The sequence below is a fragment of the Panthera leo genome, chromosome A2, assembly GCF_018350215.1.
Source record: "Panthera leo isolate Ple1 chromosome A2, P.leo_Ple1_pat1.1, whole genome shotgun sequence".
NCBI classification, from domain to species: Eukaryota; Metazoa; Chordata; class Mammalia; order Carnivora; family Felidae; genus Panthera; species Panthera leo.
The window spans coordinates 130,339,313-130,361,096 of record NC_056680.1 but is presented as its reverse complement, the minus strand read 5'-3'; the positions used below and the strand labels follow the sequence as shown (position 1 = coordinate 130,361,096).

The following is a 21,784-nucleotide window of genomic DNA, read 5'->3' as shown; positions in this document are numbered from 1 at the left end:
GGTATAAAGAACAGATAGGAATAGAGACTAAACATAGTCAGAGAGGTTAAGTCCATTAGGAAACCAATAAGAAAAATTCCAAGTAAAAAAATTAGAAGAACCTGGACTGGGACAGCAATAATAGTAGCAATGGAAAGGCATAGACAGATACCAGACACATTTCAGAGGTTGAATGGACCAGACTTAGTTATAGGCAATGAGGAAATGTGAAAAAGAAAAGATTATCACAAGATTTCTAGCTTGAGCAATAGGGTAAATAGGATTGCTGATAGTCGAGACATGGAAAACAGGAAAAGAAACAAAAAAGTCTGAGGGGGGCCACACCGATCATGAGGAGTTACTGTAAATCTAGTGACAGATTGAAAGCTCAGGAAAGAGTTGAGAAATCAATGTTTGAGAGGAACATAGATGATAGTTAGAACTTTAGGATTGCATGAGATCATTCAAAATGATAATGTAAAGTGAGAAAAGATACGTAGCTCCCTAGGAAAACTCTAGCAGAAGAGATGGAACTAGGAGAAAAATAAAGAGCAATCCGAGACATATGGAAAGAATGAGATAAACATGATTTAGAAGTCAAGAAGGAGCTTTACAAGGAAGGAAATGATCATCAACATCAAATTCTGTTGGGAGGAAAAGTCAGCTGAGGGCTGAAAAGCAGCTAATGTATTTGACAATCACATCATGGTTGACCTTCTCAGAGCAATTTCAGCAGAGTGGTGTGGGTGGATGACAGACTGCAGTAGATTGAGAAGCCACTAGAAGAAGAGGAAGTAGAAGCTGTACTTATGACCTGCTCTTCTCAGAACTTGTGTAGAAACTACTAAATATGTCGGTATATAATGACTTATTCTAGTAAAACTTATTTTATCACAGTGTTGGGTTGGACTAAACCTAAATTATTGACAAAGCTCTCAGTTGAACCACAGACTCCTGACTCTCAGATATCTAGAGCTCACCTAATTTTTTGATAAGTTAATCCCGTGACCTTTTAGCGAGGTAGATCCAGTAGTATTATATCTCATCTCTATTTGCACTGGTTTTCATGGCATTGTTTTTAAAATGATGTCTTCCACCATCCTTCCTTTTTATTCCATCTCAGATCTCAGATATGTGACCTTTTTGCAAGCCCATTAACGCTTTGCTCATTTTCTCCAGTTTCCTATCTGTTGGGGTAATTGCTTCCTACACAAAACCCAGTCTCCTATTAACTGGCTCATTACCTTAAGTTAAAAGTTCAGAAACTTCTTCAGACTGAAATCACTGCAGTGTCCTGAAAAGAAACTACTTTTGAAGATGCTGACACGTCTGTAAACCAAGACATTTTTTGGATTAAATTCACTGTTTTACAGATTCAACTTATTCCTTTTCAGGTTTCTGTTTGCACCAGTTTTCTTCTCTCACTGCAATGGTACATTTATTACTTTCCAAGTCATAATAGTGGCAAACATACAGAGCAGTAGAATATAAAACCATTTAGTGTCGATCACAGCTCTGTCTGTGTTGATAGAGCTAATTTGGTTCAGAAAAGAAATACTATTAAAGTTCCTGTAGTTCTCTCTCCAGTTAAAGACAATTAGGTTTATAAACATTTATACTCATTATTTCCATGCTAACTAGTTTTATCTTTGCATTTTCTAGTCTTACCTCACTGATGCTGAATGTCCTAAAAAACCTTTACTTCTCTGGATCAGTGAGAAAAACCAGGAGATATGAAGTGCGGGGGGGGGGGGGGGGGGAGATTTAAAAAAAATGTAATAAAATAAATGATATGAATTCATTATACCTAATGAGTAATTTAAATTCTTCTTTGGTAGTATAGGTAAACATCTTCTCGAATATACTTTTAAAAGGATCTATGTAAGTTCAAGGACATACATCACTCTAAATGGAATAGTATCTTCCAAAAAAGAATAAAATGCCCTAGTGTACAACTGTCCTTACTGTCAACTTTTATTTAGCACATACTAGATTGGAGGGCACTGACATAGAGATATGGGCCTTGATTTGTGTCCTCAAGAACTATACCATGGGTTGAGAAGACAGGACATGCTATCCATAGGAAAGTAAACGATAATATGAAATAGCACATTTTCAGTGAGAAATAAGCAGTACAGATAGTAAGACCTATCAGATTTAAAAAGGAAAGAGCTGGGGCGCCTGGGTGGCTCAGTCGGTTAAGCGGCCAACTTCGGCTCAGGTAATGATCTCGCGGTCTATGAGTTTGAGCCCCACGTCGGGCTCTGTGCTGACAGCTCAGAGCCTGGAGCCTGTTTCAGATTCTGTGTCTCCCTCTCTCTGACCCTCCCCTGTTCATTCTCTGTCTCTCTCTGTCTCAAAAAAATAAATAAACATTAATTTTTTTTTTTAAATAAAAAGGAAAGAGCTACAAAATCAATATGGAATAATTAGAAAATTTTTCATGAAGGAAGTGCTCCTTGTGCTGGATCGTGGAAGAAGTATAAGATGTGGGTTAGCAAAAAGGCCTGGGGAAGGTATTAGAAGCAGAAGAGACAACTTGATGATCCAAAGGAGAGGGAAGAATTGCTTAAGATTTGTTAGACCAATATGGTTGGAAGAAGGCCTGGAAGTGTCTTTTGTGTTCTGGGGGAAGTTAGCACCGTGTAAAAAGTGAACATACCATATTGTAAGAAGCCCAACCTACTCATGTGGAGAAGTCAGGTAAAGAGCTGAGGCCATCTGCACCAAACTCCCAACTGAAATAGGCCAGACGAACTTGCCAGCAATGTGAGTTGAGGCCATCTTAGAAGCGGTCTTCCAGGACTGGCTGAGTTACCCACCTGACTGCATTGCTGAGCCCTGCCTGAGTTTCAGAACTTTGAGCAAATGAATGATTAATATTGTTTTAAATCATAAAATTTTGGTGTGAATTGTTCCAGATGGAACCTGGTCTAGATCATCCAGCGGAAGAACCAAGCAGCACATGGAGATCTTGGAAGGCATCGGATTGGCAGAGGTTATCCCGGAAGGCAGGAGGTTTATTTGACACTGGCACACTTGGAGGAGATCACTCTCTAGAGGTCTGAGACCTGAGCACAAACACGGGGGACAATTTATAGTCTGTTACTTCTGCAATAGTAGTAATTTGGCACGCATGGCAAGTGGGGTAGGAAGAACCCAGAAGGGGAGTTTTCGGGTGGGGACTGAAATTCCCCTATCAGTCCTTTCGGCCATATTGTAACAATTTTTCCCTATCATTCCCTCCTTTGATGCCCCTTTAAACAGATCTAGGCTGTATTAGAGGGCATCATATTTATTTATTATGGGATGGTCCTTTCCCTTAGTTCTCTGACTTGGTTGTGACTACTCCCTACTGGTCTCTGAGGAAGATGCAGGTATCCCCTTTTTCGGCAGCGAGAAGGTCAAGGGCCCATCTGTTCTGGAGGGCAACTTCTGCCAGGGAACTTATTTGGCTTTGCAAGGACACTAGGGAGTTGACTACTCGTTCCATGTCTTCATTGAGTTCTCGGGACAGTTTACGATATAGTCCCACAGAAGAGCCTATACCTCCTATGCTTGTCCCTATCCTTGTGGCTATTCCTGCTCCTAGGAGGATGGTAGCAACACCGCTCATTTAGCCTGGGCCTTAGGGCTAAAGGTTTATAAATGAGGACCAGATTAGAGGCAACCAATACCAACAAAACATCTTATCCATAAAAGGAAGGTGAGCACAAACAGTGCTGTTTCCCCAGCTTTCTGGGACAACCTCTGCCAATCCTCTGATGGCAAGGAGTATTTTATCGGACTGGCGATTTCTCAAGCTTCTGCCATGCATAGACCAGCCAGCTTCTGGGGTGTGGCTGGAGGGGGGCTGAAGATCCCTCCTGGGGTGTGGCTGGAGGAGGGCTGGGGCTCCTCAGGTTTGGCCATCTTGACTCTGGAGTGGTGGACCCATGGAGTGATGTCTGTGACCTTGAGAGCAGTAGGGATGGTATGAGGCCCAGTTCACTGTGGTTTGAGAGGGTCTTTCTTCCAGTTTTTGACCCAGACTGAGTCTCCTGGTGAGAAGGGGTGTACAGGGGATCCTAAAGAGATTGGGGCCTTCTCTACGGTATATCGTTGTAACTCGTTCAGAGTGGCCCCTAAAGCTTGAAGTTGTTTTCTTATTCCTTTGTCCCCTATTTGGTGTAGGTTTCCTGGGAGGCTCCCTAGGCATGGAGGGGGCCTGCCATATATTAGTTCAAAAGGGGAGAAACCTTGAGTTCCTGGTGTGCAATGGACACGCAGGAGGGTCAGGGGCAACAGGTCTGGCCATGGGAGGTCTGTTTCCTGACAGAACTTGGCTAAGGTTCCCTTGAGGGTGCGATTCATCCACTCTAACTTTCTTTGAGCGCTGAGGCTGGTCACCACAAATGCAGGTCCATTATCGCTGTGGATTGTGGCCGGTAAGCCAAACCAGGGGACAATTTCTTTCAGGAGGACTTTAGCTACTTCTTGACTCCATTCCTTCCTAGTTGGGAAGGCTTCAACCCATCCAGAGTTTGTACAGACTATCACTTGGAGGTATGTAAGTCCTCGGCTTGGCTGGATATCTGTGAAGTCTATTTCGAGGTCCTCAAAGGGGATAGCTCCTATTCTTTGGACTCCTGGTGGGGGTTGTGATGCGGATCAGGCATTATTCTTATGAGGGCATGGGGGACTTTAACATGCAGTTCTTGTCCCAGGGGAGAGCTTATCTGCCTCTTTAATGAGTAGAATTGTTGCCGCTAATGCCCTAAGACATGGCAGCCATCCTGCTGCAACTGGGTCCAGTTTTTTTGACAGGTATGCCACTGGCTGCTGCCAGGGGCCAACAATCTGTGTGAGAACCCCAAAGGCAACCTTTCCCTTCTCGTGCACAAAGAGGTTAGTATCTCTATATCTGGCAGGCCAAGGGTTGGTGCCTGCCCGAGGATATCATTTATTGCTAGGAAGGCAGCCTTTGTCTCTTCTGTCCAGACAGGGGGTTCTTGATCCAGCCCTAGCAAGAAATTATAGAGGGGTCTTGCTATTACCGAGAATCCAGGAATCCAGATTCAGTAGAATCCCTCAGCCCCCAGGTATTCTCGTAGACCCCTCTTAGTTTTGGGCTGGGATAAGGAGGGGATGACCATCCTTCTCTCTGGCCCTAGTCTGATGCCCTGGGCCTGGTTCAGTCCATGCAAAGGCAAACAAGGGTCGGCTCTGGGGGGCCAAGTGGAGGCAGAAGAAGGCATCCTTTAAGTCTCGACAGGTAAACCAGCTGGCAGAACCTGGGATCTGGCTGAGGATGGTGTACAGGTTCGGGACCACTGGGTGCAAGGAGACAGTCACTTTGTTGACAGCTTGTATGTCTTAAACTGGTCGGTACCCTCCTCCCGGCTTCTTGACTGGCAAGAGAAGGGTGTTGCCTGATTGTGGGAGGGGGTATTGCTGCTGTCTCTGCAGCTGAATCCCTGGGATTAACTCTACAATGACAGAGTCCTGATTGTGGGCAAGTCCGGGGGTGTTGTCCTTGGCCCATACAGTGGGAAAGGCAGTCCTGAATTCGAGCGGGTGGCTCAGTTGGGCCTCAGCGCAGAATAGACTCCATTCTTCTTGTCTTGGATCCAATTGGAGGCTGGTGCATCCCGTTAGCTCAAAGGTTATTTGGGCCCCCAGCTTTGAGAGTATATCCTGGCTGCGGAGAGAGATAATGCACTCAGGAAGATAGAAGAACTCATGTCGTACCATGTGGCCCCCAAGTTCACATTGAAGGGCTTGGCAGAAGGGCTGTTGCATTGCCTGTTTCCCTGTGGCCCTGAGGATGGTTACAGTCTTCTCGTTAAAGGGGACCACAGAGGAGGTGACCACAGAATGTTCAGCCCCAGTGTTGACCATAAAAGTCATGGTTTGGGCCCCCTACTTTCATTTTGACCATGGGCTCATGGGGGCCAAGAAGAAGTGAGCCCAGTCCCCCAATCTGAATCTATTCCTGCTAGGTCTATAAGGTCTTTTCCTCATAGGGTTCTTCTGCATATCTTCTGCATATCTGGGTTTCTGAGACTTTCCCCAGTTGGGACATTCATTCTTCCAATGTCCTTTCTATTGTCCTTGCAGTCCCCTGCTAAGGAGGCTGTGGGCTTCCTCCCTTTTGGCGGCTGGACCTTCCCCATCCTTTTGTCATCCTTTTCCTTCAGAGCAGCGGCGAGGAGGCTGGCCTTTTTTCTCATCTTTTTTTAGCCTCCCTCTGGGCAGTGATCTCCCTGTTCATGCAGACCTTGTTAGCAACCTCAATCAACTGGGTGGTGTTCATTACAGCAAAACCTTCAAGTTTTTGGAGCTTCCTTCTGATATCCAAGTGGCTTGGGCCACAAAAGAGGTGTTTACCATCTGTTGGCTTTCTTGTGCCTTGGGATCAAATGGGGTGTAAATGCGGTAAGCCTCGCATAGCCTCTCATGATAATATTCATGGGCTTCTTAGCCCCTGCTCAGATCCCCCAGAGGAGAGCCTCTTGGTACTGGCGAATGTGGACTTGTCCTTGGCCCACTTTGCCAAGGCGACTAAGACCCTAGCCTGTCCCTGTTCATTGCAAGTAAATCGCACCCAAGGGGGAAGGGTTTGGGCAATCTCTAACCAGGAGTTGATATATGGGAACTGATCAGGGTGACCTGGGTCTACGGTGACAACACACCAGAAGCGGTGGACCGTTGGGACATCTAAGGTTCCCTCAGAGGGTCATCCTACACCAAAAGTGGGCCATTCCAACTCACATAGCGTCCTTAACCTGCCTGGGCTCATCTTAATTCCATAGTCTCCTGAAAATCCCTTTTTGAAGTTCTTGATCATAGTTTCGAGAGCTGTGGGTTTGCTCTGTCCTGACCATAATGTTCCTGTGAGACGGAGTGGCAAAAACAGACAGAGGGGTAGGGGAGCACCCTCTAATGAGGAGACCAGTCAGATGTGCATCTGGCCGTGTCCTGAAGGAACTTTGGTGACGCTTGGCCATGGCAGTCTCAGCTTTGTGACTTATGATCGGAAACTATTCTGATGCCTCCATAGACTGTGTGCTGTTCACCACGGAATCACAGATGGGCCCACTCAGACTCTATGGGCTTTTGGGGACCATAAGGGCGCCCGCCCGTGAAGCCACAGATTCAGTCCCAACTGGAGGACAAGGTTGGGCTGCACGTTCACTCATGCATTCAGACCAGATGTTAATACGTTCCCTCCCTAGGAATCTACCTGTGAGACCTCTAAAAGGTCTCCAGGAGGTGATCAGTCTCAGGCTCCCCTGTCACCCCGACGGGTGGGTCTGACCGGGTCAGGGGCCAGGCCTTACCAGTATCTGAGGTCGGGTCCATATCCTCACCTACCAAGTCTCCCGAGTCCGGTGGGAACGGCACAGCGGGGCTGGCCTGAGACGACCGAGCAGGACACTGCAGAGTATCAGACAGCTCGCGCCTTCTCCGTTGCGATTCCTCATTCGGTCACCACCTTGCCATTTTTCCAAACCGGCGACAACAATGGGCCGGCGCGGTTTCCCGTTCAGGGAACCAAATGTTACAGAACCTCGTCTGGATCACCTGGTGGAAGAACCAAGCGGCACTCGGAGATCTTGGAAGGCAGGAGGAGGTTTATTTCACACCGGCGGGCTCAGAGGAGAACACTCTCCAGAGGTCTGATCCCCAGCGCAAGCATGGGGGACAATTTATAGTCTGTGACTTCCGCATTAGTAGTAATTTGGCGCGCCGGGCAAGCGGGGTAGGAACAAGAACCCGGAAGGGGAGTCTTCAGGCGGGGACTTGAACTCCCCTATCAGTCCTGTCGGCCATCTTATAACATGATTTTTTCCTATCAGAATAACTTCCTTTTTTCTTGAAATAGGTTAATAGCATGATACAAGCAAAGTTTACCCGTGAGGACCTCTTGCTTCACTATTATTCACATTACCAACTTTGTCTTCTCTTCCATTTCCCCATAAATGTTTATCTTGAAATCCTTGTCATACGATAACTGGTTAATTAATTTTTTAAGTTCAAAGTGTGCCTTTGGATGTTATTTATCTTTTAATAAAGAAAGATAGGAATATCTTTAAGATGCAAGTGCTGAAAAGGATGGAGGGTAGGGGCAGGTATGTGATAAAGAAGAAACAAAAAAATGTGTAAAATCACTATACAGGAGCCCAAAACATCCCATTTAAGCTATATTGCTTCAGGTTACCTAGTTCACAAATTTTCTTTGCGTAATTTCTCTGCTTACAGTATGATGTCACTTACTGAAGTTTTTTTTATATACACATACATATATTCTTTCATTATTCTTGTGTAATTTTTTTTTAATTTTTTTAACATTGATTTATTTCTGAGACAGGGGGAGACAGAGCATGAACAGGGGAGGGTCAGAGAGAGAAGGAGACACAGAATCTGCAACAGGCTCCAGGCTCTGAGCTGTCAGCACAGAGACCGACGCAGGGCTCGAACTCAAGGACAGCGAGATCATGACCTGAGCCGAAGTCGGACGCTTAACTGACTGAGCCACTGAGGAGCCCCAATTCTTGGGTAATATTTAGGAGTGGGATGGCTGAATCATATGGTAGGCATAAGTCTAACTTTTTAAGCAACTGCCAAACTGTTTTCCAAAGTGGTTGTACCACTTAACATTGTACCTGCATTGTATGGGAGTTCTCCTACCTCTGTGTTCCAGCAAATACTTGGTATGGCCAATTTTTAAAATTTTAGACATTGGCATAGGTGTGTAGTTGTATTTCATGTACTTTTAATTTGTTTTTCTCTAATGGCTAATGATATTAAGCACTTTTTCATGTGCTTTTTTGCCATCTGCACATCATTTTTAAGGAAGTGTTTCACATCTTGTTCCCCTTGGTGAAGGAGGAAAGTTGTTTGTTTTCTTATTATTCAGTTTTGAGAATTCTTTATATATTCTGGATACAAGCCCTTTATGAGACATATGATTTCAAATATTTTCTCCCACTCAGTGGCTTGTCTTTTTGATTCCCTTAGCAGTGTCTTTCAAAGAGCAGGCAATTTTAATTTTTGTGAATTCCAAGTTACTAATTTTTTCTATTGTGCACTGTACTTTATGTCATATCTAAAAAATATGTGCCTAACCCAAGGTCATAAAGGTTTTCTTCCAGGACTTTTACAGTTTTAAGTTTTATATTTAGGTCTATGTTCCATTGTGGGTTAATTTTCATATATGGCATGAGACATGGGCTGAAGGGTTTTGTTTTGTTTTTTGGCATAAAGATGTCCAGTTGTTCCAGCATCATTTGTTGAGAAGACTATCTTCTCTCCATTAAATGTCTTTGCAATTTTGTGAAAAAATCAGTTGTCTGTACATGTGTGGGCCTATTTCTGAATGTTCTCTCCTCTTCCATTGATCTACTTGTTTATTTTTATGTCAGTACCACACCATCTTGATTATTGCGGCTATATACTAAATTTTGAAATCTCCAACGTTGTTCTGCATTTTTAAAATTGTTTTGGATCTTTTGGTTTCTTTGTATCGTCATATGAGCTTGAGAATCAGCTTGTCAATTTCTACCAACAGTATCTTGTTCCAATTTGACTGGGATTGCTTTGAGTCTTTAGGTTCAATGTGGGAAGAACTCACATCTTAACAATATTGAGTCTTCTGACCTGTGGCTGAGCACATTTTTAGTGAATAAAAGAAAACAGGTTGGAAGTTCAATTCTCAGTAATTTTCGAAAGCTTTAGATAAATTGGAAATACTGAATTTATTACAATTTTATGGTAATGCAGATGATATGATTTCACACAGAAAAAGTTCTAAAGACCCCACCAAAAAACTGCTACAACTAAACAATGAATGCAGTACATTTGAAGGATACAAAATCAACATACAGAAAAGCAGTTGTGTTTCCATACACTAACAACAAAACATTTGAAAAAGAGATAATCAATCCCATTCACAATAGCATCAAAACAATAAAATATTTAGGAGGAACTTTTACCAAGGAGGTGAAAGATCTGCACACTAAAAACTACAAGACTTTGATGAAAGAAACTGAAGAAGACACAAACAAATGGGAAGATATCCTGTGTTTTTGGATCAGAAGTATTAATATTGTTAAAATATCCATATTACCCAAAGACATCTAGAAATTCAATGTAATCTCTATTAAAATTCTAATGACACTTTTCACGGAAATAGAAAAAAAAAAACAACAAGCCTAAATGTGAATAGACCCACAAAAGACCTGAAATAGCCAAAGCAATCCTGAAAAAAGAAGAACAAAACCAGAGACATCACACTTCCTATTTTCAAGCTATATTACAAAGTTTTAGTAATCAAAACAGTATGGTGCTGGCATAAAAATAGATACATATACCAATGGAACAGAATTGAGAGTCAGGTAATAAATTTCCACACATATAGTCAACTAATATTTGACAATGGAGCCAAGAAGAGTCAATAGAAAAGAAGAGTCTCTTCAATAAATGGTATGGGGAAAGCTGGATAAGCACGTGCTAAAGAATAAAATTGGACCCCTCACGAAAATAACTCAAAATGCAAAGACCTAAATTTAAGATCCCAAACCATAGAACTCCTGGAAGAAAATAGAAAGAAAAAGTTCCTTGACCTCGGTCTCAGCAGTGATGTCTGCTGAGTGCTTTTGATATGGCATCAAAAGCACAAGGAACAAAAGCAAACCACATCAAAACTAAGTTCTGCACAAGAAAAGAAAGCATCAACAAACTGAAAAACAACTGACGGAATGGGAGAAAATATTTGCAAATCATACATCTGTTGAGGAGTTAATATCCAAATACATAAGGAACTCCTAATTCAATAGCAAAACAAAACAAAAACAAAAACTAACATCCAATGAAAAAAAAAAAAACACCAAAACTAACATGCAGTTAAGAAATGGGCAGAGGTGCGCCTGGGTGGCTCAGTCTGTTAAGCCTCCCACTCTTTATCTTGGCTCAGGTCATAATCTCACAGTTTGTGAGCTCGGGCTCTGTGCTGATTGCATGAAGCCTGCTTGAGATTCTGTTTCTCCTTCTCTCTGCCCCTCCCCTACTTGTCCCCCCACCACCCTCAAAATAAATAAAGTCTAAGAAGACATGCAAATGGACAACAGATATATGAAAAGCTTCTTAACATCACTAATCATCAGAAAAATGAAAATCAAAACTATAATATTATTAAAGGATATTAGGTGGCTGCCAATTTCCAGAAAGACCAAAGGGGCACACTTGGAGACTATCTAGTCTAGATCAACACCTAAGTCAGACCCAGCGACTACTCTACCTGGTCCAACCCCACTGACTCTGTTTCTTGGCTTTCAGGGCAAATGTTGGACATTGAAAGATGGAATTTCAGTCGCTGTAATACCAAAAGACCCACACCTCCACAGTCGCCCTCAACAGACCAAAAGATTCCTTGTAGCTTCTGCTTCATTGTTTTGCACTTTTCTGAGTGCACTTTTCACTCCAGAGAATATAATTAGCAGAGTCTAAGTCTTTTATCTGAGCCTGCATATATACTGGGGGAAATCTCCCAGATGTAAACATGATGCTCAAAAGGAGCTGAGTAGTCTCTGTGTGGCAAGATACATCTCACAAAGTGTTCTCAAAAGTAAAGTGAGTCACAGAATTACAGTGGTTTGGGGGCTGAAAGGGATCTTTTAAATTGCTGGTGTTTTCCAAATTTTAGGCCAATACTCAAGAGTGGACCATAAAAATCAATGTAGTACGCTCCACATTTTTAAAAACTAAAATAGAATTGAAAATATCACCACGTATTATTGCACTTAGCAAATGAAGGTATTCATTCAATGAAGTATTGTCTGGTGGAAATTTTACCCTGATATGTAAGTGTCTATATGTATATATTTATATGTATAGTATATGTTTAAGTATCCTGAGCCCCAATGTAAAATGTATTACTTAAAAAAAATATTTCTTATTGTGTGTCATGGTAAAAAAATAATTGAAAAACACTAGTCAAATCTAACATCACATTTTACATATGAAGAAGAAAAAATAAAGTTTAGAGAAATCAAGTGATTAATGTTCTGATGTTTAATGAAAAGTTGAAATCAGGATGTAGAAAAATCTCTTAGTCTTATGCTTCATTATAAGAACAACATCTATCACCTGGAAAAATACTTCTCATTTTCTATGTAGATATCTTCCTACATTAGTCCTGCTGTGAAAATTAAATGAATTTAATTAATTAGTATATCACAAAAATATTGTAAATTTTACCATTGCCTTTGGAGTTAGGCATTAATTAATGTTTTTCACTTGCTGTAGTTAATACTAGTTTTAACATGATTCTGCATATTGACTCTAGAAAGAGAGGGTAATCTGTATTATTTTAACGATTTTTACGTTGGCAGATATGTTAACAACGCAGTGGAGACATTGGACTAGTAGCTATAAACAAATTCTTTAAGAAAGTAATTCTATTTAAAATAAATTGAAGGAATTTTAAAGTTGTAATCCACCATACTGAATGAAATCTATCACTGAAAATATTTCTTTGCTTGCTAGTTCTACTATTATTTTAATTAATAGAAGTATTAATATTAAACTAACATTTATAAATGTACAATGGTATACATCAATAGTGCAAAGAGACTTGATGTATCTTTTTGATGTATCTTTTTGGAAGATAGAGATACACTCCAAGCTGGCCAAATCTTTGGCTCATGGCTATATAGAAATAGAATTTTTATTTTTTATTTATATTTATAGTTGTATGTTTTTTTATTTTAGAGAGAGAAGGAATACAAGCGGGAGAAAGGGGCCGAGGGAGTCAGAGAATCTTAAACAGCCTCCAGGCTGAGCATGGATGGACATTGGGCTCCATCCCACAACCTTTGGATCATGATCTGAGCTGAAATCAAGAGTCAGATGCTCAATGCACTGAACCACCCAGGCACCCCTAGAAATAGAATTTTTAGAAATTCAGTTAAAATGAAGACTGGAAAAATAAAACCTAATTGTTTTTAAGATTTGGTAACAAAGAAGGTCAAAGAGGAGTAAATAATAACAGGGTACAGAATAAAAATAAATGATCAATGCTTTAGGTAATTTAAAGACTCTCAATTTCTTCTGTGTAGTCTTCTCCCACTTACAGGAATATTCAGTAAATAATGAAAACTACACTATGTAAAATATACCCAGAATCTTTTATTCAGTAACTTGGGGCCGTCACCCAGATTTTGATATGGATTTTAAAATTTTACTTTTCATTACCAATTAATATTTTTTAAATTCTCACTGAAAATAGAATGTATTTTTACATGTTGACTCTTACTGCCTATAGGAATTTGTTTCCCTTATAAAGACTATAACTGCAAACAAACAAGACAGGTATTTTTCTTTCCAAAGACATTTTTCCTATACTGAGTGGTTCTTTGACATAGGAAGCTTACTATGATGCACCAAATGTGCATGGGGAAGAGTACAAAAGTTGGTCTGGTAAAGCAAAGAATGAGGATGAGAAATTTAGTTATTAGGGGTTTAGTGCAGTCATTAGAAATGCCTCTCCCTCCCAGACTGGTTCGTCCTGCTCAGTGAATACTGTTTTATTCCAATATCCCTTTTTCCAACAGCCATTTAAAATATTCATGAGAGGGGTGCCTGGGTGGTTCAGTCGGTTAAGCATCATACTCTTGATTTCTGCTCAGGTCAGTGCCTCAGGCCTTGCACTGAGTGTGGAGCCTGCTTGGGATTCTCTCTCCCTCTCTCTGCCCCTTTTCCCTCGCACATGTGCACGTTCTCTCTCAAAAATAAAAAAAAGCATTAAAAAAATGAGAGAATTAAAAAAATAAGGTATTTACAGTAAGTGAAATCCTGTCATCACATGGCAAAGGAGGTACTCATATTTTCCTGCACATAGGATATGTTTGTTGAGTATGGCACCAAACATACTTCCTGCAAAGAATCCCTTTACCAGCAATTAGGACAGATATTTTATTTACATGGAAAATCCCATTACCATCCTTCTGCTACCTTAACAGATAGAAAACTTTTTCCAATATTACTAATCACACCAGAGGAAAGTTTTAAGCTTCCTTTTACATACTGTGGTTAGTCCTCTTAAGAAAAGTCAGTATTGGTCATATTGGCCTTAGCCCTATTTGAACTCATGAAAATTCAGAATAAAATCCAGCTTTCCAATTCCTATTTCTTGAGTTGCTTCTCAAGAAAGCATCAAACTGAGATGCCTGGGTGGCCCCGTTGGTTAAGCACTGGACTTCTGCTCAGGTCATGATCTCATGGTTCATGGGTTCAAGCCCCATGTCGGGCTCTGTGCTTGACAGCCCAGAGCCTGGAGCCTGCTTTGGATTCTATGTCTCCCTCTCTCTCTGCCCCTCCCCTACTCACACTCTGTCTCTGTCTCTGTCTCTCTCTCTTTCAAAAATAAATAAACATTTAAAAACAAAGCATGAAACCAAAAACAAACTTAAAATATGGAGCTCTTTAATTTGCTTAAAAAGTGACAAGTGAAGAGTCTTGAATAAGTTCCTTTACTTGCTCTTATATTAATATTTAATGTTAATATTATGCCAACCAGAATAGCTAGGTAAAAATAAAAAACAAACAAACAAACAAAAAAACAAAACAGCAGAAAAGTACCACGTTTCTTAAAAACAAAGACCTCTAAAAAATCTCATTAATGATTTTGTAAATTGTAATACTTATATTCTGTAAGGGTGGAGTGAAATAGACATACATACTGTTGGAGGTGACAATAAAGTGCTACTATCTTTCAGAAAAGGCGATTTGACAATATACATTAAAAACTTCAACATATTTGACCCTTTGATTCAAAAATTTGACTTTTAGAAATTTAGCCTAGTGAAATGTACAATTAAAGAAATGGACAAACATTTGTGTACCAGGGTGTTCATCACAGCATTATTAGGAACACAGAAAAACAACACAAACATACTATAGCTAGTAATTGGTTACTAAAGTGAGAGGCTATTCATATACTAAATTACCTTACATCTATCAAGAAATATCCCATTTGAAATAAAGATACACAAGCAAAGAAAAAAAATGTTAACAGTTGTTTTATCTCTCAGTGATGTGCTTCCAGGTGGCTTTTACTCTCCCCTCCCCCCCCCCCAGCTTTTTTGAGATATAATTGACACATAATATTATGTAAGTATCAGGTGTACAAGATCTTGACTTCATATGTTTATAGGTTGCAAATGATTACCACTACCAAATCAACTACCATTTCCATCCCATTACATAGTGATCATTTCTTCTTTGTGAAGAGAACATTTACGATCTTTTCTCTTAGCAATTTTACTTTACTCCCTTCTGTGTTTTCCAATTATCCTTCAGTGTACATATTTACTTTTAAAAAGGACCTTAAAATTCATTTGCTACTAGTAGCAGGGAGGAGAGTTTTTTATTCCTTAAGGACAATTCAGAACAAATGAAATTTAATGCCCTCTTCACTATGGTTGTAACTTCTAAATATTTCCACCTCTTTTTGCCTCCTATATATGTTAAATTATGGAAAGAGCCAAAACAGTGTGTCATTTAAAGCTCCCTTTCTTCCCAAATGAAAACACTTCAGATAAGACCACCATATCCTCAAGTTATTAGGCATGTGTGTGTAATTTCAGAATTATAATTAGTTATTTTGAAGTTCATCTGTTTTTGATCTGCCTCTTCACTGTGCAGGTAGGGACACACCTTCCATCTTTATATTCCACCAATCTTCTCCGTTCATTTACCCCCTTCCTGTTCTTCCTATGTTCTGGAGAATGTGTACAATGCTTTGCTCTTCAGGGTCTTCGTTATTCAGAGGTGGCATATAAAAGTTACATAACGCAAGCTTTATTTGTATTCGTAAAATCACTGGTCAAAAAGTTTTTGCAACAGTTTATGAGAAACATCATGTAACCAACAACTTCAGTTCAGGGGTACCCTACAGCCTAACACAATCCAATAAGAGCTCTCAGCCTGTTGAGCAGCAGCCTCAGTACCACCTTGAGAACGAATACAGTCTACCACTCCCTGGAGAGCAGCATTTCACCTTTCTGGGACAGAGATCAGCAACCACACTCCCTATGCAGGTATAGGTTGCCAACCCCACTTAGGCACACTCCCCACAGACTAACCCACCCACTTAAAGGACAGGAGAACACCCAAGCCGGTTTTAAAAGCACTCAGGTCTGATGCAAATTAAATCAGGGCAGGCTTCCTGTGACACCTGGGGTCCCCACATAAGTTCTTGAGGGCATGTGCTGTGGGTTCTCCATCTTTCTTTCCCTTTACCCTATTATCTTCTATTGATTTTCTTGGGCCTCTCCTTTCCTCGTTTTCTATTTCCTTCGCCCAGCTCTGGCACTAGAGGCATTAACTACTGCCGGCCCGTGAATTAAGTCACCACTTGGTAGACTTCTCGTGCCAATGAAAGCATCTCTGCTTGGGTCCCTCGAAGTGTAAAATTCCTGTGCGGTCGAGTCATCTCAAAAGCACTTCCCAGAGCCAAAGACAATCTACAAGCGACAAAGTACAGCAGGGGTTCAGGTAGAGGACCCTAACCTCTTCTCTCTAGAACGCAATTCACTTGTGATGAACAGCTGGAAGACGTGAGAAGGCTGGGCAGCAGAACGTAGCCCAAACTACAACTCAGACGCGCAAGCGCGTGGCTGAGAGCGCCTGCGCACAGAACCCGGCGAGGGGCGGGGAGCAGAGGGGGGCTTTGGGGCCCAGCGCTCCCACTGCCTCGGCTTCCCTTAGCCCACAAGCCCTGCCTCCTCCAGCTGCTTGCGGTCCCAAACAACCGGGTGCGCCGCCAGCGCTCTCCGTCAATTGGCCCTTGGCTTTTTCCGTTTCCGCCCAGCCCTCCACAGTCCACCAATCAGCTTGTGCGTTTGGGTAAGGGGCCACCTCCGAGGCCGACGCTTCGGTTCCTCTGCCTCCTCCGGCTGCTGCCTCCGCTGCTGCCTCCTCCTTCCCCACCTCCTCCGTCAGGCGGGCGTCTGCGGGGGCCCGAGGGGCGGCGGCGGCAGCGGCGGCAGCGACATGGAGCCGGAGGCCGGCGACCGAAGCAGTGCTGGCAGGCACAGGGCCGGGCCCCCGAGCACTCCGCCGCCCCGGGAGCAGGAGCGGAAGCTGGAGCAAGAGAAGCTCTCCGGGGTGGTGAAGAGCGTCCACCGGAGGCTTCGCAAGAAGTACCGGGAAGGTAAACAGCGAGCTTGAGCGAGGGGGGAGGGGAGGTCTCATCGCCCCCAGCCCCTTGTCACCTATCCCCTCCTCCAAGGGGCCACCATTACAACCTGAAGGAGCCGCACGTCAGCCCCTGCCAGTGCAGCTCTCCCAGGCCCGGACGCCCCCTTCTCGGTCGAGTCTTCAGTGGCGTCTGGCGCGCTCCTCCCGCCCCTTTTTCTTTTAGGGCCCTTCAGGAGAGTTCCAGGGCTGTGCAGGAACTGAATCCCCACCCCTTCCAATCCCTTGCCCCCAGTCGGGGTGCTGAGGTTGTTGTCATTACACACAGAGATGCGCACACCCCCAGGAGAGGTGGCCGCTAGGCACGAGAGAGGTGAAGGTAAAACACGAAGGCAGGTAAAATCTGTTTGTGAAGACAGATTGAAAGAAGCCTGAGTTGCCACTCGCACCCTCGCGCTTAACCAGCCCGTTCGATTTGCTGCCCTCAAAGACCCCTCTCCTGTGGGTTTAGCCAGGCGGTGAGGGAGCTTCCTCGCATCGGTTTCCAGGGCTGCGAAGTCAGCAGGCCTTTCTAGCTGACTGGACTTCGCCTTGTTGGAAGGGGGAGGGGCGCCATCCATCCCCTTCAACCCCCGCCCCCCGCTCCCGCCATTCTTCAAAAGCTTGATCTTAGTGTTTTTTTTCGGTGAGGTAGGAAGAGATCTGGGACAGGTTCTCAAAATACTATTTGGCTTTGAATAGTCTATGTAACCGCCAAGCCTCCTAAGGACACAGATGCCAGTGAAGCTGGCCATCGCTGGGGACCTAGCCCTATGGAAGATCTTAAGCAGAAGAAGCCTTTAATAGCTCTTGCTTCTGCCTGAGGGGTGTTTATAGTTGGAGTGTACGGTTAGCCTTGGTGTTTTTAAATACAGGCTTTTTTACAGAGCTGTTTTATAAGATCGGCATTGAAAATTCTGGTTTTTCACACGCTCAGGAGAAATTTCTTCTGAGTATCAAAATGAGGGATAAGCTACTTGCCCTCACTTTAGCTGAATTGAAAACTGGAAAACCTGCAGTCTTCTGGTGTTTTATACTTCTTTAAATTTAGGATTAGACGCAAAATTATGACAACGAAGGAACTGGCATGTAACATCATGTTACTTTTGATTTACAAACACTTTTCAGTTACTCGAGAAGATTAAAAAGTGTCTTTTGTACCTTTGGATGTAGTTAATGTGTTTCATTTTTCAAACTAAGTTCAAAGTTTTCCTCCCTTGGCAACTCAAGCCTAGCTTTTAAAATAACTGCTTGAATAGTCATCCTCAAAGATGGCCTATAGTTATTGTTCAGTAGCTAGCAATAGAAAGAGATTTATCAGACATAGTTAAGACGTTGAAATTTGTTTTTTAAAAGAATGTTTTAACCCCCAACCCACAATTTATTCAATAAAATGTGTAGTTGTCATGGCAACCATTGCATCATTCTTGATTTTCAGAGAATGCACTTACATAATGGCATTCACTGTAGATTGGAAAAATCCACTGGAGAAATGAAATAAATGGACACACTTTTATCATGCTATTTTGTATGACTTTAAGCAAATACGTCTTTTTAAAGAAAAAATGACTAGCATATAATTGTTTCCATATTTACCTTTTTATAATATTCATTTATTCATAAATGAATAGGTTTCACTTAAATCAATACACTACTAGTTTGTCATCATGTCTTTAAGTGCTGTTTATACTTGATTAGTTCCCACATGTTTAAACATGTCTTTAAACATGAATATTAACCAAGGGAATATTTGTTCATAATGAGAATTGGTAGTTGGAAGTTACCAGAGCTAGAATAGATACATGTAGTTCATAAATGAATGATCTAGTGTGCTTCTGGGCAGGTGAAGCCCTGATGGGCTGTAGATCTTTGAGTGATACTGTTCTTTTAGCATTTTAATGCCCTGAATTCCATCAGTGATCCAGAATTCTCTAGGCTTTATTCCATTGATACACAAAGGCCCATCAGTGAACTAGCAAAGTAAAAGATCCTAACAAGCATGCCCTTTCTTCTTTAATTTCTGACATGTAGGTCAAATCTTAGTTGTGATTGAACAAAAATCTGTGAAAACGCCATCTGTGGGAAAGTCTAATTATGCACATAATCCCAAGGAAATAATTTTTAGTGTTTGCCTTTGAGGTTTTAGTATTGTTACAACACTGGTGGTCCACAGTCTGTAAACATATTTTGCAAGTTCATCTGCAAGTCACCTGTGGTAATGAAATAATAAATAGTGCTTAGGTGCTAGGTTAGGTTACAAAGGTTTATTTAATCAGTAACTGTAATACCAATAGCTATGGAAACTATACTCCTTTTATAACAATATTCCTATCAGAAAATGGAGTGATAATTCCAGCTTAGAATATTGGAATGTTAGACTAGAAGAAACCTTAGCATTTATCATGGATTCCCAAATATGACTGATCAGTAGATTCATCGGGGGTGCCTTTTGGAAAATTCCTGTCTTCATCTTGGATATATAGTTTCACAGTCCTTATCACTGAGGCCTGGAAATTTGTCAGCCAGATTTTGAAGTGGTGATTTAAACTAGTTCCTTCCTTTTACACTTGAGTGTGCCAAATCCCAAAAATATTAAAACAACTTGCTTGAAGTTTGGATAGTTCATCATTAGTACTGTACATATTTTATAGGAATAATAGTTTTTTCTTCCCAGTTGCACACCTAATGGTGACCCCAGATGTTGGTGGAATGGGAGAGAAAATGGAAAGCAGGAAGTAGCCCTAGAATTTGTGTTAGGTAAAAAAGATGTAAATTGATGATAATGGAGTAATCCATGGGATGGGTATGATTAGCTGAGTTGGAACTACATGATGTATGGGGCTTTAGGGGGAGAGATGTCAGGGAAGAAAATAAGTGGGGGTAGAATGAAGAAGGAGGCAAAACATTCACAGTAAGGACAGGAGTGAGCACTGGATAACAAGCGTAGGGTTGGATAATGTAGTTTTCACTTCCCTTATATCTGATTCTCCAATTGAAAATGAAGCAGGAATAACAATGAAAGTAAGATTTTCCTGCTGTGGTAGAAAAAGATTTCTCTCCATCCTTCCCAATCCATTTATCTACCTGATGCTTGTTGATGGGGATGAGCAGGCTTGGGGTTTGAGGGGGTAGTGGATAAAATGATAAAGACTAGCAGGTGGATTTAGTGTACTCTTTCTTTTACTGCTTTTCCCTCTCTACTCCATTTACTGCTTGTCCTTGGTCACCACTTAGAGATCCTTTGCAGTTTTTTACACATTGAGAATTGGAGATAATTGTCAGTGTTCTAGGCCATGTTGATGTCTTAAGTAGTTACCAAGAGGAAATGTTAGGGAAATGTCCAGTAGTGGTGATGAGAAGGGGTGTTTCTGGTCTCCTCAGCCCTATAGATAGGGACAGTCTTTTAGACTGAGTTTATATAAATGGAAACATGCTTGCAGATATAGGTGTTTTCTGTCTTTGCTGTACAGAATTTTAAAAATTGACATCCATGTAAACTAGAAATATTTTAAATGTATCATAACAGTTGTGGACAGCTTCTTAATGAGAAACAACTAGTTTTGCTTTCCAAACAGGGAGTTCATTGTTTAATCAGATGTGCCTGGTGAGTACATATCTAATTGAGAAGTGAAGTAGAGGCATGTATATTTTCAGTTGTCTTTGTATTTTTTTTTTCCATAATCCTATTCTTACGATGATTATTACTATGCTTGGCATCTTTTTCAAAACTTAAGGTATTTTTGTAAACATTCTGAGAGAATGCAGTTGTTAGAAATAAAAGTGTCATTTCCGTTCCATTTAGTTTTGATTTTTTAACCCATCTGTGAATGCTTTTAGCAAATTTCATCAATTTATTCACTCTCTGAATTTACTTATTCTTTATGCCAAAACAAGTTAAATAGTTAATTACATAAACCCTATGAAGCTTACAAGTCAATCAGAGAAAAGTAAAAATACATATTAACCTGTTAACAGTGGTATTCTCAAGGTCACGGGGTTATGGATGATCTTTATTATAGTTTCCTATATTAAAAAAAAATCAGTGTTATAGTAGCAATGATGATCTTATAAAACTAGTTAAAACAAGACAGATTCTTACTGACACTGAAACAGAAAAGAACACAGATAAGGTTCTGTAGACTAAGTCCAGAAAAAATTTTGTTTCAAAGATCGATGGGGCGCCTGCGTGGTCAGTCGGTTAAGCGTCCGACTTCGGCTCAGGTCATGATCTCGCGGTCCGTGAGTTCGAGCCCCGCGTCGGGCTCTGGGCTGATGGCTCAGAGCCTGGAGCCTGTTTCGGATTCTGTGTCTCCCTCTCTCTCTGCCCCTCCCCCGTTCATGCTCTGTCTCTCTCTGTCTCAAAAATAAATAAACGTTATTAACAAAGATTAACAGTTGTGAGCAGCATATTAAGAGTGAACAGCTAAATTGTCTAAATTACATGTTTAATTCTTATTGATTACTCAAATTCTTCATAGTTGGAGACAAAGGGTGAGCTAGAATAACAGTTTACAATAGGCTGAAAAGTACATTGTGATTGTTATTCTTTAGCAAACCCCTCAAACGAGAGAATTGGCACGGAGGA

The 21,784-nt window shown here is 41.5% G+C and overlaps 2 protein-coding genes across 3 annotated transcripts in view; one reads left to right on the top strand and one right to left on the bottom strand.

Moving 5' to 3' along the window:
* Window positions 1-15,581: 15,581 nt before the first annotated feature.
* LOC122210071 lies at window positions 15,582-21,378 on the bottom strand. Of its 2 annotated transcripts, XR_006197904.1 has the most exons (3): window positions 17,271-21,378; window positions 16,264-16,487; window positions 15,582-15,777 (listed from the first exon to the last, which is right to left on the bottom strand). XR_006197904.1 is itself a non-coding variant. In XM_042922518.1 (2 exons), exons 1-2 carry the CDS (start codon window positions 17,952-17,954, stop codon window positions 16,458-16,460), a joined length of 714 nt encoding a protein of 237 aa, XP_042778452.1. In that variant the 5' UTR covers window positions 17,955-21,378; the 3' UTR covers window positions 15,582-16,457. The 2 variants fall into 2 exon arrangements, 1 of the variants encoding a protein (XP_042778452.1); XM_042922518.1 differs by having other exon boundaries at window positions 15,582-16,487.
* BMT2 (base methyltransferase of 25S rRNA 2 homolog) overlaps window positions 16,711-21,784 on the top strand; it is a 93,689-nt gene continuing 88,615 nt past the window's right edge. Inside the window, exon 1 of the mRNA XM_042922504.1 lies at window positions 16,711-17,176. Coding sequence (XP_042778438.1) covers window positions 17,017-17,176 — 160 coding nt within the window. The 5' untranslated portion in view covers window positions 16,711-17,016. The remainder of the gene's footprint in view (window positions 17,177-21,784) is intronic.

Bases quoted from the DNA above. Each gene is read 5' to 3' on its own strand.
- LOC122210071 (XM_042922518.1), bottom strand. From the start codon at position 17,954: ATGGCCAGCTTCACTGGCATCTGTGTCCTTAGGAGGCTTGGCGGTTAC. The intron at 16,488-17,270 runs GTTGTAATGGTG...TGTCGCTTGTAG, and splicing joins CTGACGTGCGGCTCCTTCAG to ATTGTCTTTGGCTCTGGGAA.